A 16,212-nucleotide genomic window follows, 5' to 3' on the forward strand; every position below is an offset into this window, starting at 1 on the left:
TTTTTAACTTCCTAGAACATATTTTGAAAGATGCACACAGCACATGCAGTGTGCTTCTGATGAATTTAGGATAAATTTTATTCTGCTGAGTCCAGGGGAATTATATAAAAGTTTAGTAAGTGAGCACATTTCAAAAAGATGAGAAGTGGAATGAGAGAGAGGCAGGGGAGGTAGTGAATGTCAGGGATGATTTGTTTTGTACCTTTTACTGTGTCCCATATTAGTCACTGGTAAATCAGGCAGATCTGAGACTACTGTAACTTTTCATCCTCTGCTGTCCTCGTACTCGTTTTTCACAACTTTGTACCAACCCTTAATAGCCTTGCTTTCACCCCTTTCCCCATCTAGTTCTGACAGAGACAACTTTCATCTTGTGTTTGAGGGGAATTTAATGAGATTGATGAAGAGTGTGGAAATAAGACTTACAAAATCATTGTTTCAGGAAGTTGGGAAGCTTCAGAGAAACAATGTTGGATAGGATATGCCCATCTTTCATTTAGAAAGCTTTCCTTACAGGCATGAGGTTAGAAAATCTCTCATGCAAGTTTATTCTGTGTAATTTGAGTATGTCCTGTGGCTTGTCTGAAAAGATCTGGACTCTATCTTGGTATTTGGCCAGGTGCTGAGCTTGGAATTCTTCTGGATAAGCCAAAACATTTTAATCTACAGCTTCCATTCTGCAGGCACTCACACACTCCCATTATCGTTACAGGGCCAAATTCTTAAAGATCCTTCCTCAAAAGAAAAACTGCAATATATAAAGCAAAGATTTGTGAAATTATCTTAATTGAGAAACACTCGCAATGTAAAATTATATTTGTTAGGATATACTTCAGTCAGCTATTGGCATTTACAGAAACGGTTAGTTTGGATGATTGGCTGTATTGGAGAAAGCAAGAAACTTTTGTAGTTACAAATACAGTTTGACTTGAGTTGCACAGAGTTTTCATCATGCAAAGTTAAGGATTGTTTTGATTTTGAGTGTCCCTTCGTGAATGCTTCAGTTATATGAAATACGATCCTGTAAAAGACTTCTTGTGTGTTTTCTTCTTGTCTCATCTGTATCTGTCTTGACAATTTTTTTACATGATGCAATTCTGAATTTGAAGCTCAAAATACAATTTTGAGGCCTTTTAATCTTTTCTTTGTAGATCTTATGGCTCTGACAGTGAAAGCGATCGCAGTTACTCTAACAATCGAAGTCCCAGTGAAAGCAGCAGATATAGCTGAAAACGTTTCTTTTGATGATGGAAACTGTATTTCATGATTATTTTTTTTGTCAGTGTTATGTTAAAAACTGTTTTGACAGTGTCACAAGTGAAGTTGAAGGGTGTTTACTGAGTTAGCTGAAACTTTACCATTTAACAGTGAACTCACTTGACTGACTGTATACTTGTGGAGCGAAGTACTGAGTTCAACTCAACTGATTTTTTTTTTTTTTTTTTTGTTAAATGCTACTTTTACAAAATAGGTAAAAAAACCAACCAAACAACAACAAAAAAAAAGAAAACAAAACAAAACAAAAAAACACACAAAAAAAAAACAGTTTTATTTCCTTGAATTGGATTTTCCAAGCCATGAATGACACTTAGGTGAATTTGCTGCCTCTACTTTTCTGGGTGCAGCAATCAGTACTGTCTTCAAGTATGTTTATAAACACCTTCAGGCTTTCTGCCTGTTTCTATGAAATACATGCTATCAACTATAAAACTGTGAAGAAAACTTCTGACAAAAGCTGCCATTTCTAGTTTGTTAAAATACTTTTTTTTTTTGGCGCTGGAAGATGGGTCCCATGCTGTCTTGTTTGTTGATGATTGCGTTATGTACAGTAAATACACAACAGCTAGGTGATGAAAACAAAGACTGCCACTCTGTCTTAATCCTTACTGTACTGTGATATTACACAAGTCTGCTGAAAACGGTGAGATTATGCACAATGGGAATTGTCAAACTGACAAGCAGTGAGCAGAAGTGTGATGAATGAGTTTTGATTTTAATATTCAACTTGTCTAAACTTTTATGTTTGAAAGTGGATTTTATGATAAACAGCAATGTTGGGAATCTTAAAAAAAAGTGTTTCTAAACACTTTCTGAATTTCATTTCAATTCCTATTACAGTGCTTGGCATAGTTCAACATGTTTTGAAGTTGAATTGTTGTAAACTGAGTATATCATGAATTTGTTCAAAATACTTTTTTAAAAAATTGGTGATGGTAATTTTTTGAGAAAATAAACCATAATGGTTCCTTTATAAAATGTCTGTAGACGTATCCCATTTGCCATAGGGAATATCAGATATTAATATTGCAGATACTGAACTATATATTGTTAAAGTGATATGACTACAACAATATGCCTGATAAAAAGCATGGACAATACTTGCAAAGTTTAATACCAAAAATGACTCCATGTTACAGGTAAACAGTTTGCAAAAAACCCCCATGGATTTAAACTGAAGAGCATTGAGTAATTTTTGCAAAATTCTAATTGAGTTGATATAAAATAATTTGTAAAGTTTTTCAGTGTTTAGAAAGTTGTGTACTAAGAAACATTTTTTTTTTTTTAATGGCATAATGTAACCTGAAAAATGGAGTCTGTAGTGGGAAAACAGGCTAACATAGCTTTATTAGAGCTAATGAGTACTGTTGTATTATAATAGTTTTCATTACTGACTTTCTGTAATATCTTGAGATGCTTTCATTTTCTCAAATGTTTTCAAATATTGAATTTTTTTTTTTTTTAAATCTCATCAGGACCTAACAGCTTTGAAAATTAAAAGCGGTAATTTCTTGCTTAGACGTCAATTCATACTGTCTCTTTGATTGAATTAAGCTATCCAAAATTAGCTTTTGGTACGCTTCTGAAACGGAAAGAAAGTTCAAAGTGAAGTTTGAAGACTAATGATGCCCTCCATTTCTGCCCGTGAACAGCTGAGTAAGACGTTTGCACGCAGGTTCCTAAAACTGAATTTGTCAGGCAGGTTTTTCACTTTGTAGAAGAACCCAAAATTCTGGACTTACACCCTTCCTACTCTTACGGTTCAGTGGAAAAGTGTGTCCACATAATCCTTTCAAATCAGTATTTTGTAAGCTTCTGATGCTGTTAAACATTAAGTACATTTATTACTCAAGTCAGTATACATTTTCAGACACGATTCAAACAGTAACAGCCATTTTAGAATCCTGAGCGTTTCATTGCTAACTCGAGATCATGGTTGTTGCAGTTTCATAGTTGTAAGTACAACTTGTTTTTTCCCTTACTGAGAAAATAGAATTAGTGGGTTATGGGTGTAACAAAATACACAAATATAAAAATTGCCATTCAACACTTCTTAGAGAAAATGTTGTTCCAGAATCAGACTTTGTCATATTTCACATCTGAGTTGACTTTTTCTAAGACCAGGAAAAGGTAATAGCAACATGGTCAATCAGTTAATTTAAGTTGTCCAAAATTACTGCAATGCCACTAACATCTATTTCATATCTTGAACTAAAGCTTTATAAAGAAATTCCATCTGGAGATGGTCAGGGAGGGGTGTGAGGGACCGGGGGGAAGTATTTTTACTTAGTGAAGTCTGTTAAATTGTGCTTCAGATAGAAAATGTACCCCTGCGCTGGTTTTCTAAGGTCGGTCTCTCTAGGTTTTTGCAATTTTGTTATTCAAAAGTAGTTGCTGTTTGTAAAATAAACTTTTGTACATATCTGCAAATGCTGTTTTCTCTACATCTGGAAAAATCCGTGGCTGCTTGAGAGAAACAGGCAGGAAAATTAAAAATATACTTCAGTTTCTGTATCTGCTTTTGTCCCTTGCAAGACTACATCCACGTTGCCTTTCCTTCTCCTGACCTACATAGAGTGATTCCTCAGCAAGGCTCTGTACTGGGTTTACATAATAGTCATGGGAGGAACAAATATTTTGAAATTTCCAAGTGATTTGAGCTCTCGCCATTTCCTCAAGATGTATAAAAGCCTCCTATCCTTTGTGAGAAGATACACTTAACAGGTCTACACGGAAATCTCTCAGTGGGCCGAGTTTAACAATTTTGCTAAATATTCCTTCCCAAATACACATTCCCACATCCTTTCCGTAACGTATTGGAAGTGTGGTATGAGTTCAAGTCAGCAGATGTAATGGCTCAGCAAACTAATCCACTAGTCTTTTAGACCTTCTGTTCCAGAAAAACTGGATTTCATTGGAAAATACCAGCTTTGTTCTAAGGGAAAGGCAAAGTGTCTTGGCCTAAGGTAAAAAGGGCAAGTGGAAGTGTTTCCTTGTTTTTTGGTTTAGTCTTTAGTGTGATCCAGTTAACCTGGCATTTCCCAAACTTCAGATCACTGCCTTGGAGGAGGCACAAGAACTCGTAGATGGGAAAAGTAGGAACTCCAGGTGATAGGAGCAATAGTGATGAAAGGTATAAAAAAAAAAAAAAAAAAAAAATAGTAATTTAAGGTAGGGAAAGGGTGAAGGGCTACATCAAACAGAGCAGGCAAAACCAGTAGCGTAAGAAATGTTAGACACTAGCGTAAGCAGGAGAGGTAGTCAACAACCTTTCTTTTAGATAAATAACATTGCTTTTTGTGCTTAAAAAGCCCTGTTCTGGGCCGTGGATGAAGATGAGGATCCCGGGGCAGCTCTCGTGGTGCCGCAGAGGTCAGGCCATCACCTCGAGCCGGGCGCTGTGCTGGGGCACGCGGCGTTAAAAATAGAGTCGCTGACGCCCCGTTAGGTATTACTCATTAGTGACTTTTTTTTTTTTTTCTATTTAAGTCTGAAATCCTGCAGTGTAGTAAAATTATGATTCAAGTCTAAGTGTTTTCATCAAAAAAAAAAAAAAAAGAGGGGTGGCGGGGGAGTTCTAAATAAGTTTAGGTCTGTAGATCTGCGGTTGTTTTGGCGTGGATTATCCGCTGCATAGTGCACAGAATGTTGCTGGGTGCAGCTCTGTAGGAGCAAGCTCTGTCTCCAGTTGCAGGTGAGTCACTTAACTTGCTTAGACTAAGACAATATTAAATGAACCATCTGGCTATCAAACAACTAGTTCTTCTAAAGCACGTCTTTACAAAGCAGCAGCATAAATGCACTTTTCCTACGATACCGACGTGCAGAGAGCTTTCCTTCCTCCTGTATCACTTTTAAACAAGGGCTATTTGTGTCCTTGCACTCGAGGGTAAGAAGCATTTAAAGTGCTCTTTCAGAAGATCACCAAGTATCTGACAGTGTATTAAATTTCTGTTGATGGCTTTGTGTGGCTCGTGATGATCATGCTTACAGTTTGGAGCAGAACACAGTATTTAGATGACCTTGAGCTGCACTCTGGAATCCATCTGGTGTAATTTCCAAACGGAACGCTGCCTGGGATTTAAATCATGAGAAGATAAAGCTTTGCATGCTCCGCCCCTATTTAGCAGCCATATAAATAATTATTTTTTTTTTTTTTTTTAATACGGTGGTGAAGCAGTAATGACCTTCCACCTGGTTTTAAAATGCTTTAGCTGCTTAACTGCAGTAGGTTAAAACTGTTTAAAAATTATATGAACAATTAAAGGGACCCAGTCTTGAATTTAATAACGTCCATGTAATCCCACTGAAGTAGATAAGATCCCATGCATGAAATCGGTCTGTGGCAGTTCATTGGCTTTTTTTTTTTTTTTTTTTAATAATGAAGGTAATATTTCAACCTCATGGTGGATGCAGAAAGAGGGGGTGGGCAATTCATTTGGGTATTAATTGCTATTTCTGCTGCGATGTGTATCTGTCTTTGAAAAAGCCAATGTCTTTACCTAAAGGATGGTCTAACGTGGAAGGTGCTGAGCTCCACGCAGCTCGTGAACATTTGTAGCCCCCACCCTGGCATTATGTCCTAGTCCCAGCCTTAGGCTGCAAATTTCCTTAATTAATTCCTTAATTTAGCCAAGAAGGAGCTGCCCTTCCTCTTGGGCTTGCTTTTTCTTCCAGCTCATCGTGCACCCGGTGAGAGAGGACAAGGAAGGCTTCTCCCCCCTCTCCTGGTGCCTTGGCTGCTCGGGCAGCGTCTGCGTAACTTTGCCCCCTGTGCCTTTGGGGAAATGGGCTGTGAAAAGCAGGAGGAGGGTGGGGAGAGGGTGAGGGGCTGGTGATTGCTGCGCTTCCCCGAGAAACGGGGGAATGGACCAGAGAGGTGAATCGACGGCCAGAGGCTGGAGGTCTTCGAGGGCCGCTTGAAGAAGGGTGTTTAAAGAAAAATTAAAAAGCAAACACATTCTAGTGAGAGGGCTAGATATTTGGCATAAAGAAACCTTTTTTTTTTTTTTTTTTTTTCTTTTTTTTCTTCCTAAATCACCATAGCCATGTCTATTTTACATGTTTATATTCACTATCAGAACTTCAAGGGAAAGGGAGGTGAGCGCTTCCCTGGCAAACCTCCACCCCCCCAGCTCCGCTGCCCACTTGACTATCAGAAAATCCGTTTTGAGTTGAGGAGCAGCCTCAAAGGGGGAGGACTGTTGGTTGAGGCAGCCTGCGGGCTCTGGCACAGCCGGCTGCAGAGCTTTCCTAGAATAAAAGCGGCATATCCGTGGTTACAACCAAGCCTTGGGTGTACGAAGAAAAGAAAAACCATGAGGGCAAATCTCGGACCTTGTGTCGGTAAACTTAGCAGGGTTGCTGTAGTGCTGAACCACGCTGTTTCATAAGGGCTGTATAAAGCAGTTGGGGATTGGTTTGTTGTTTTTTTGTTGTTTTATTTTTTTTTTTTAAATCCTTTTATGGTGCTGAGGCACGCAGCATCCTCTAGCGCTGGCTTCCACTTTTTAAAGAAATAACACTGCCGGTGGGGAACTCTTTTTTTTTTTTTTTTTTTTTTCCCTAGTGTAACGTGCAGTTTGGATCCTTTCATTGAGTGTCCATTGAGAGAAACAGCAGCCAACAGTTCCCCGGTCGCTTCATTGGACTTCTTTTCAGTATCTTCCCTGCAGGGCCCTATCGATCCCTACTGTGTCCCAGGGTTAGGGCTGCCGGGGGGGGGTCCCCGGCCTTCGCTGCTTGTGTCACCCACGGTCACTGGTGCGGAGCAGCGGCGGCTCCGCGAGCGGCGTTGGTGGTTGGCACCGAGGTTTAGACATCAACAAGTTGTTCATTTTAAGTGTCAAAAAAAAAAAAAAAAAAAAAGGAGGAGGAAGGATATCAAGTACTTAATAAGCTGAAACAGGGGAGGTTTAGATGAGATCTAAGGCAGAAATTGTTCCCTGTGCGGGGGGTGAGGGGCTGGCCCAGGGTGCCCAGAGCAGCTGTGGGTGCCCCCTCCCTGGAAGGGTTCAAGGCCAGGTTGGATGGGGCTGGGAGCACCCTGGGCTGGGGGAAGGGGGCCCTGACCTTGGCAGGGGGTGGCACTGGGTGATCTTTAAGGTTCCTTCCAACCCAAACCTTTCTATGCGTCTACGATACTTGATGTTCTCATCTGTGGAAGGACAGTCTGGAGCGCAGAGCGTTACCTAAGACTTTTGAGATGGACGTTGGTTTCTCCATACCATCAAAGCCACCGTGTGTTTTCTGGGACAATTTCCCACTCTCAAGAGCTCACAAGCATGCTGTAAAGATGGGATTCCCTACTGAGCTCGGCAGGATTGGTTATTAGAGAATTGAGAGCTGTCTGAGGATAATTTCGTCAACAGTAGCGACTCTGGGAATATGAGCTGATAACATATAAAACACAGGCTGCCTAGCCGTGCCTCTGCTAATTGGTGTGATTTTAGATTTCCTGAGTGTAGCAGTGCACCTCTCTTCTTTATTTTCCATTAAATTACAGGGGGGAAACAAATCCAAGCCATAAAATTTTTATCAAAACAGCTATACGTCCCAAGAGCACATACTGATGGAGAAATACAGCTTTAGTGATGGGTTTCCTATAGATTTCCTGCAGGAAACTTGCACAGGGTCCACAGTTTTCTCTAATTTCTATCAATAGCTTTGAACCAACACCTTTCAGAAAAGGTTTGTGCCAGAGAATATAGCAAAAAGGGACCTTTTCTGCCACGCACCATTTCCTCGTTCCCAGAGGCAGGATCAACTCTAGCTCTATCAATCACAGTAGTTCTTATCCAAAGTATCTGTAAAAAATTGCCAGCGCTGAGATTCAGCAGTTCAAGTGCCAAAACCAATATTGCCTGAACTATCCACTCTGTAAAAAAAAAAAAAAAAAATGTATTTTCTGATACCTAAACTAAAGCTTCTTTGCTGCCACTTAAGCCTGTTACTACTTCTCACAGCTAGAGAGGAAAAGAATGACTTCTTTCCTTGACTATTTAAGTAGAAAGGAAAAGGCCACCTTAAATATTTGTAAAAGGGCTGGGCTAGCTCTTGCCCAAATCTGGTCTTTTCTGGACTGCATAGCTCCAAGCCCTTTGGTTTTTGGGGGGTGGTTTGGAGATGGTGTGGGGTTTGGTTGGGGTTTTTTGTGTTGTGGGGTGGGGTTTTTTTTTCAACTTTTTAGATCTGACTATCTCCTGGACTCTTCCACCAGCACATAACCTCCCTAAATCACCATACCCAGGTGGACAACATACTCCGGGCAAGGCTTGACGGTGCCAGGCGGATCTCAAGCATCTCTCCACGCGTCCTACAGGCAATGTTGACATGTCCTTGCCTGTGGTTTGCTGCTTTTCCAGCAGCGTGAGGAGAGCTGCTCGCGGCCGGGCAGGGATGCGCTGCTGCCTCTGCCTCCCCCTGCCCCATCCCGGCTCCCCCGCTCCCTGCAATTGCTGTGCTCTGCAGCTCAGCTATTCTTACACAAGCAGCAAGTTTTCCCTTTGTTTCTACTAAATTGCAGCTTTTTTTTTTGTGTGTGTGTGGGGTTTTTTTTTTTATTTATTATTATTTTATTTCCAGGCTCTTTCTCTAATGCGTCAAGATTGTTTTGAAGTTCCAGCCCATCCTCCAAAGTACTTGAAGTCCCTCCCGGCTTGGTATCATTTGCAGCTGTAAGAAGCAAATTTTCTATTCATGCAAGTAATTATTAAAAAAATATTTTGAGCAGTACCAGGCCTGGGACAGATCCCCAGGGACTCCCAGGCTGTGTATCTCTTTGGTTTCCCAGTGGAGCGTAAATAACTCCTCCGAGCAATGTTCCCTCCTCCCAGCACTGCTCTCCTCCAGCTTTGTGTCATCTGTCCCTGCCGTCTAACCTCTTCCAGCCATGCCAGCGCAGCCGCGCTGGGGATGCGGGGATGTGAGCAGGGGCTGGCGTCTTAATTTAATTTGAACTTCAGCTTGTCTGACTTGAGCTGCTGGATGTTGGGTCTTACAAAGCGTTGGCTGAAGGTGCCCGTTGCTTGTTTCCCATAGTTGCCCTCAGAGTCCGTGTTTCTATTCCCCCTCTGTAACTTTATATTTGAAAAACGGCGTGCACTCTCTGAGCTTTTCACCCCAAGCCATCTTTTCCAGGCCTCCGCTTGACCCCTGTGACCTTCTCTTTCTTGCTGAATATCTTTCTGCATCCTCCTTGAAGCGAGGATGCCAGCACAGACACCAGCATTTAATATTTTAATTTAGCACTACTATAAATCAGACTATTTCTGTGTGATCTTCACCCTGGAAATTTTTTTGTTTGGGGGATTTTTTTCCATGGCTTAGTCAGGGGAGGAAAATTCACTGTTTGTTCTGTATATGCTTATTTACCAAATAAGATGGTTTCTTGTCTTTCCTGGTACCCATTTATACCCATATCATGATGGAAAGGTTCCCCATGGATTCCAGGGACCTAAAAGCCTGAAAGGAGCAAAAGGGCTTTGAAATTATTGCAGTTCACATATATCTGCGTGGAACTCCACCAACTACCAGCATCTCCCCAGCAGTTCTAAAAATCACTCCCTACTCAAGATTACCTAAAGAAAAAAAGTAAGAATTTGGTTTGTTCTAAGAAAACAGGTAAAAGGCAGGACCAATGTGGTGGGGCTGAAAGGTGGGACTTCATTTTGATGTGCTGCATCCCTGAACAGAAACTCCTATTTGGGGCAAAGTTACCGCTACTCCCTGAAGACTCTCTTGAATATAAATGCATCTCTGGGTATTTCCTGTAATTCTTGATAATTATTTCAATCAAGATATCAATTTATAACTTCCTGACTAATGAAATGCCGTTTCTTACTTGCGTTATCCTTTGATATGTAAAGATGCCTTTCAACTGCAAGCCCCGTGCTGGGAAGACCCATGCAGCTTTCACACCTGGCTTGTCAACAAGCAAACCCATCGCTGCGCTGCCAGCGTGACTTGGGGGTGACACCGAAGCATTGCCGAGCTGTCGCAGAAATTCAGTCCTTCTGTTTGCCTGAGACAATGCAGGAACCACTTAATGCATCTTTGAGCAATGGATTGGACAAGGGCTGAAGCTTATTGCTTCTTCCTGAAGAAGTCCAGAAGCGATAAGGAGGAATCCAAGTGCATCTCGCGGGATTTGGGAGAGTCTGGTCCAGTAAACTGCCCAATTTTTCTGCAAGTTTATCTAGCCTCGTAGTCTTTTCCAGCAGCAACAGGAGATAATGTTTCAGGAGAACATGCAAGGCAAATACGTTCAGTTCCTTCCCCTCTGCTCTCCCAGCATCAGCAATCATTTCACCATGGCTCTTGGTAGGTCCCAGCCTGCCCACTCCCTCTAATACCTGTTGGCAGACCTATTGCCCATGAACTTCTTTAGCCCTCCTTTGAATCCGCTAAGGTATTTGGCTCTTGCGGCAACGTGCTGACTGAAGGAGGACTCTGTTATTTGTTTTAAACTGATCTGCTCCTTTGAGTAGCAGTTTTGATGTGCTGCACCTTGCTCGTAAGCTCCCAACAACTTGTCCAAGCTGACAGGTCCTGAGCTTGTCATCTCGCCTCGTAAAGCGGCCGCCCCATCCCACTAGGCATTTCAGTTGTTCTTTCTGCTTCTCCAACACCATCGTGCTCACCTTGGAGATCAGGACTACACACAGCATTAGAAACATGGATGCACCAGGGGTTCCTGCAGCAACAAAGTGATGTCCTGAGCATTGCATGTGCTCAGGGAAGGCAGAGAAATAACAATTTCTTGGCTTTTTTGGGCTGCCACCTTGAACACGCCTTGGCCGCACGTTGAGCCAGAGATTTCAGAGAGCTGCTGGTGGCGATCCGAGATCTCAGCTCTAGCTGCTGGCTTCAACCTCAGCATTGCACACGTGTGGTTTAGCCCCCGTTCCTCCAGACTTTATGTATTCCTTTACCAAAGCTCATTTGCAACTTTCTTCTCCGCTATTTCTTTTTTTTTTTTTTTTTTTTTTTGAGCACCTTCTGGAATTTCCTGCCATTGGCGCGGCACTTGGTGACCTTGGAAGAGCTCATCTGCAAACGTGGAGATGGGGATGTGCTCTTACTCTTCCAGATTGATGATGGTGATGTTGAAAAACCCCAGACTTAGTCTCTGGTGAGCCACACCATGGACTCTTTTCCATCCTGAAAAGTGACCGTTAAAGCCCTGCCTTTTGCTTCTTGACTTCTTATCAGCTTTCAGGCAATAAAAGGACCTTTTCTCCAGTCCTGTGGCAACTTAGTTTCTTTAGTGGTCTTGTCAAGGGCTTTTAAAAATGACTAAATATTTATAAAATCCTGTGGTTTTCCCACCTAGAACATAGAATCCACATGCTTTTTCATGAAAAAGCTTAAATTTTATTGAATTTAATTTTGTCCAGTGCCCTGGACATAACAGGAGTTAAATTGTTCATGCAGCAAAGCAGTATCCAATAGTGGCTGGAGAAAGGCCTGGTGGGAGAATAAAAATATTTATTTCCCCAAAACGTTGAAACTGCCAAGTTAAGTTGTTAATAGAGATTATTTCTCCAACACAACAGCAGTGAGGACAACTTGGCTTGGCTTGCTTGATGCATCCAGTGCACTAGGCCTCGATCTTAAAACGTGCAGTTAAGTAACACTCAGAATAAGCCCTTTTTCCCCCAAAATGAAGACCTGACAACGCTCTGTTCCTCTGCCATAACTTATCTCAGGGACAAGCAGGACCAGCTCAAAAAGCAGGGAAATGCCAGCTGCCCCGTGCTCGCCTCCCTCGTAACACATTTGGGTGACCCACCCGAAAAAAAAAAATACCCCACGGCATCCGTTTTGGTGCTGTGCTGTTGCAGCGCGGGTTCTAACGAGTCCCACCCCTAACGAGTTGGTGTCTCTCGACGCCGGCGCCGCGCGAGGGATGCAGAAAAACCCACGCGGAGCCAGGCAGCGCGAAGGGACACATCACAGCCCCACCTCGCTGTGGGGTTTGGGACCCAGCGAGGTTTTTTTTTTTGATGTTCAGCAGCAGGGCAGATGTTCGGGCTGCAGAAGATGCGGGTTAAGGCTCCTCTTTGGTCCACATCCGTGGATTGAGTGCCGAGAGGGCAGCGGGGAAATAAAAAGATGAGGACCCCCTTGCTTTGAGCAAGATATCGAACTACGTGAGCTCTGGAGACCCCTTCCAACGTAAATCCATGATCCTGCAGTTTCTTTTCTAGGGGTAAAATAAGCTAAATAATTTGCAAGGAATCTGGAAGTGCGTGTGGGGGGTCTCCACCTTCCTCCTCCAAGCAATTTTTCTTTAATACTTGGATCTTCTCATCACTGCTATAATTCAAGGGTTGTAAGTAAACTTCCTAATATTGGCATTACCACATACGAAACTAAACTTGATTATTACAGAACTGGTAGAAAACAGAACCTGAAATCCACTATGATCTCCTTTGAGAATGAAAACCTGGCTGCTGCTGGATCCCGTGGGTAGACGGATTGCTAGGTACATGAAAAAATACAGAAAATACAAATTCAGGAGCTTCACTAGACTTTCTGATGGGTCAGGGTCTTATCTGCAACGTGGGCTCCCCTCCCCGCCTCCACCAACCAAAGAGGAAAAGTTATTCCCGGTGGAGCTGTGATCCCTCGAAATTAAACTACCCTCTGACTGGAGCCATGGTGTATTTTGCAGCTTTGGGAGGCGGTGGCAGCGAGATGCCGGGTCAGCCCCGGGGCTGTGGGTGATTTGCAGCGGTGGATGGATGGTCTTGGCACGCGCCGTCGCGTTTAATGACATCCTCCCCGGCTTGGATCGCAGCCCTTCCACCGTGCAGGGGAGGATAAACACCGGCACGGCCACAGCTCAGCTGCCAGTGGGAAGGAGACCATCCTCCACACGAAGGAGGTAGGAATAGGGGGGTGGGGGGGCCTTCACCCATGTCCTCAGATGACCTTTCTGAACCTGATCCCCACCCCCCCGTGATGTGAGGGTGTCACCTGAAACCAGCCAGCCCTCCCTGAATAATCACTCTCTTTTTTTTTTTTTTTTAAATTTATTTTATTATTTTTTTTTTCCCAGTTTGGATGCAGAAGTGAAAAATCAAAAGGGGGAAGGGAGGGGGGGAAGAATTAAAAAAAAAAAAAAAAAAAAGAATAAAAATAAAAAAAAAGAGAAAGACTGAGGTCAACACAAAGCAGCAGTATTTCAGTCGTTCTTTGAGAGCTCGTCTATATTCACGCTGTGGGTGTTCTCGTTGCAAACACGAAGTGGGAGACGTTTTCCCTTAGTAGGGCAGGCTCCCGCGCCACAGCCCTCCTCGCCTGGCCATAAAAGGGCAGCAGTTTCTGCAGGACCCCCGGGTGTTCCCAAAGCTGACGGGCTTTTGAGAAGGGGCCTGCCCTGTCGCATCACGACGCTGCTTGCTTTGGACCTTGCAACCCTCGTCTTAATTCTGCTTTCGCTCATTCTTTTCTTGTGCCTTTTGTTTTGCCTCTCCCTCCTCCTCCTCCTCTCAGGAGGTTGGAGGGAGACAGGCCAGAGAGCCTCCAGGAACGTTCTTGCTTTCCCCATGATTTTTTTTTTTTTTTTCTTTCTCTCGGCCTGATTTGATCCCTTCTTTTCCATGATCCGTACGCCCGCTCAGAAAACCAGCTGCTGAGTGGAAACCAGTTGCCAAGCCCGTGATACCTCCCCAAAGGGGTTGACCATGTCCCCAGCCTCCATCCCACGTCCCGTGGGTGAGGCCATGGCAATCTGAAGGGCTCTTCCACCTCCTGCTTTACCCAAGCACGTGCATGCCCTGACACGCTGGGGGCTCGGCGCTGGCTCGGGAAGGGTGGACACCAAGGAATTTCACCTCACCATGTCCTGGAGCACCTTGTGATCACCATCAATCCAAAACTACCAAGTTCACCGTTAAACCACGTCCCTCAGCGCCACGCCTGTGCGTCTGAAACACCTCCAGGCTCTTGCGTGGGTCTCGCGAACTCAAAGCTGTCTGAGCTATTACAGCGTATCGGCTTTCCTCTTGTCCCTTGTCCTTGCTGGCACTTCTCTTGGAGAAGACCGAAGCTATGGAAATGCAAACTGATGCTTCAGGTTTTTTTGCATTTCCGCTGATGACCTCGTGGAGTCTCTGGGTTGCTATCTCGTGGCCCAGCAAGAGAAAGGGAGAGGGAAAGCTACAGGAGACGTCCCTTTTGTGGGCACCACACTGCTGGAAAGAGGTGGGGAGGAGACCTAACGCTTCCCCCTGTGTCACCAGGGCCTCCCTCCACGTGCTCCTCATTTACCGGTGCCTCCAGAGCTTCCCTCTTGCTGGAGAACCTGTTCCCTAACAGCGACTGAACTGAGCTCCAAACCCCCAGATCCCCCTAGGGTGAGCTGGACCCCCCGTTACGGTTTAATTCTCCCCAGCAATGTGTCTGTGTGAGATACGGCAGAGCCACCTCCCAGGAAGACTCCAGACCTTCCAGATCTTTGCATGAAGGCACCGACAGCTTGGAGTTAACCCCCTCAGAAACCCCAGTGGTTGAAGAAAAAAAAAGCTCCCACGAGAGATCAGTTGTCCGTGTGCCTCATTAATCTTCTTGTGTACAGAAGCGTCTTATGTCTCACCCTGCTTGGCCCTTGCACGGTGGGATGAGGAGCAGGAGAAGAGGTGGTCTAAGTGGGTTAGGACAGCCCCTGTGCTGCATCAGGCACACACAAGGCTGCCTTGGCTGTCCTACACAGCAAAGCCACCAAACCAGGCTGGGTAGGATCCCATCAAACTGGGTTGAGTGGGATTTTCTGGGAGCCCCGGGAAGTTGTCTCGGCAAATTCCACGCAGCTGCGGCCGACGAAACCACACGTGTTTCACCTCTGAGGAAGGTTGCTGCAGTCACCCTCGGCAAATCAAGAGTTTCACCCAAATGTGTCACTGGTTGTGCCCCATCCAGGACATTCCCCCTTGCATTGGTGGCAGCGGCCGCCATGGGCACAGCTTCTCCCACATCAGAAAGGAAAAACTACGGGTGGCAAAGGCCAGGTTTCCACGTGAGGGGTGGGCTCAGCACCCCCTAAAAAGCAAGAACCTCGTGGTGAGCCCACCAGAGTGGTGTCAGGGCTTTGCCCACCCCCAACCCACCTCTCCCTGCAGACCTGCTACGAGGGCTCCAAGCTCTGGTCCCCTCTGCCACATCCATGAAGGTGCTGCAGGGATTTGGGAACCAGAGCAGATCTTAAATCCTCAGCTCCCCCCCCCCCCCCGGCCTCATCTCACCCTCACCCCGGCGCTGGCTGCGTGTCAGCCGGGTGTTTTCCAGGAGCTTATGTGGCTTTTGGAAAAGTTTCCAGGGTAGAAGACATACTGGATGGGCCAAACACTCATCTCACAAAAAGCTTTCTGATAGGGGAGAAGTGCTGGTGGCATTGGCCAGGATTTTTTTCCTGCAGAGCGGAGCGGGGTCGAGAGCAAGAAAGGGCATTGAAAAAAAAAAACAAAAAAAAAAAACAAAAAAGAAAATAAAATATATTAAATAAACCCAGCGCAGGCAGGACGTGGCTACGGCGACATTATGCAAAGAGCTGTACACATCTGGAAGGAGTTACTGCGCACGGCAACCGAAGCAGAGGCTAAACAAGTGCAAGACGTTACCACATTTATGTCTGCAAAAGGGAGTGGTGAGGGAAAAGGAAAAGAGCCGGGAAGGTGGGATGGAGCTGGAGCAGCCCAGGGGGCTCTGGGGATGCCCCTGGCCCCGCTGACGCGAGGCCCATGCCCTTCGGAGCCGTTGTGTTTCTCTGCTTTTAGGGTGGTAGAAGGGAATTTGTTTGCCTTTGGTGTTTTGGATGGTGTCTGCCCTGGTGGGGGGGGGGGGGGGGCAAAAGTGGGTCTCGGAGGTGGTCCCCATCCCAACGGGTCTCAGGTGGGCGCCCCGTGGGTCTACTCCTGCCTTGGCGGGCCG

General features: G+C 44.7%; 1 protein-coding gene across 7 annotated transcripts in view; it reads left to right on the forward strand.

The window, feature by feature from the left end:
* The window catches only part of NKTR (natural killer cell triggering receptor), a 43,246-nt gene extending 39,538 nt beyond the window's left edge, over positions 1-3,708 (forward strand). For all 7 annotated transcript variants that reach the window (XM_042801855.1, XM_042801856.1, XM_042801852.1 and 4 more), the window contains one exon: positions 1,152-3,708. In XM_042801855.1, the coding sequence (XP_042657789.1) occupies positions 1,152-1,230 (79 nt within the window). In that variant the 3' untranslated portion in view covers positions 1,231-3,708. The remainder of the gene's footprint in view (positions 1-1,151) is intronic.
* Positions 3,709-16,212: the final 12,504 nt, after the last annotated feature.

The sequence above is a fragment of the Tyto alba genome, unplaced genomic scaffold (assembly GCF_018691265.1).
Source record: "Tyto alba isolate M040663 unplaced genomic scaffold, T.alba_DEE_v4.0 Super-Scaffold_38, whole genome shotgun sequence".
NCBI lineage: Eukaryota > Metazoa > Chordata > Aves > Strigiformes > Tytonidae > Tyto > Tyto alba.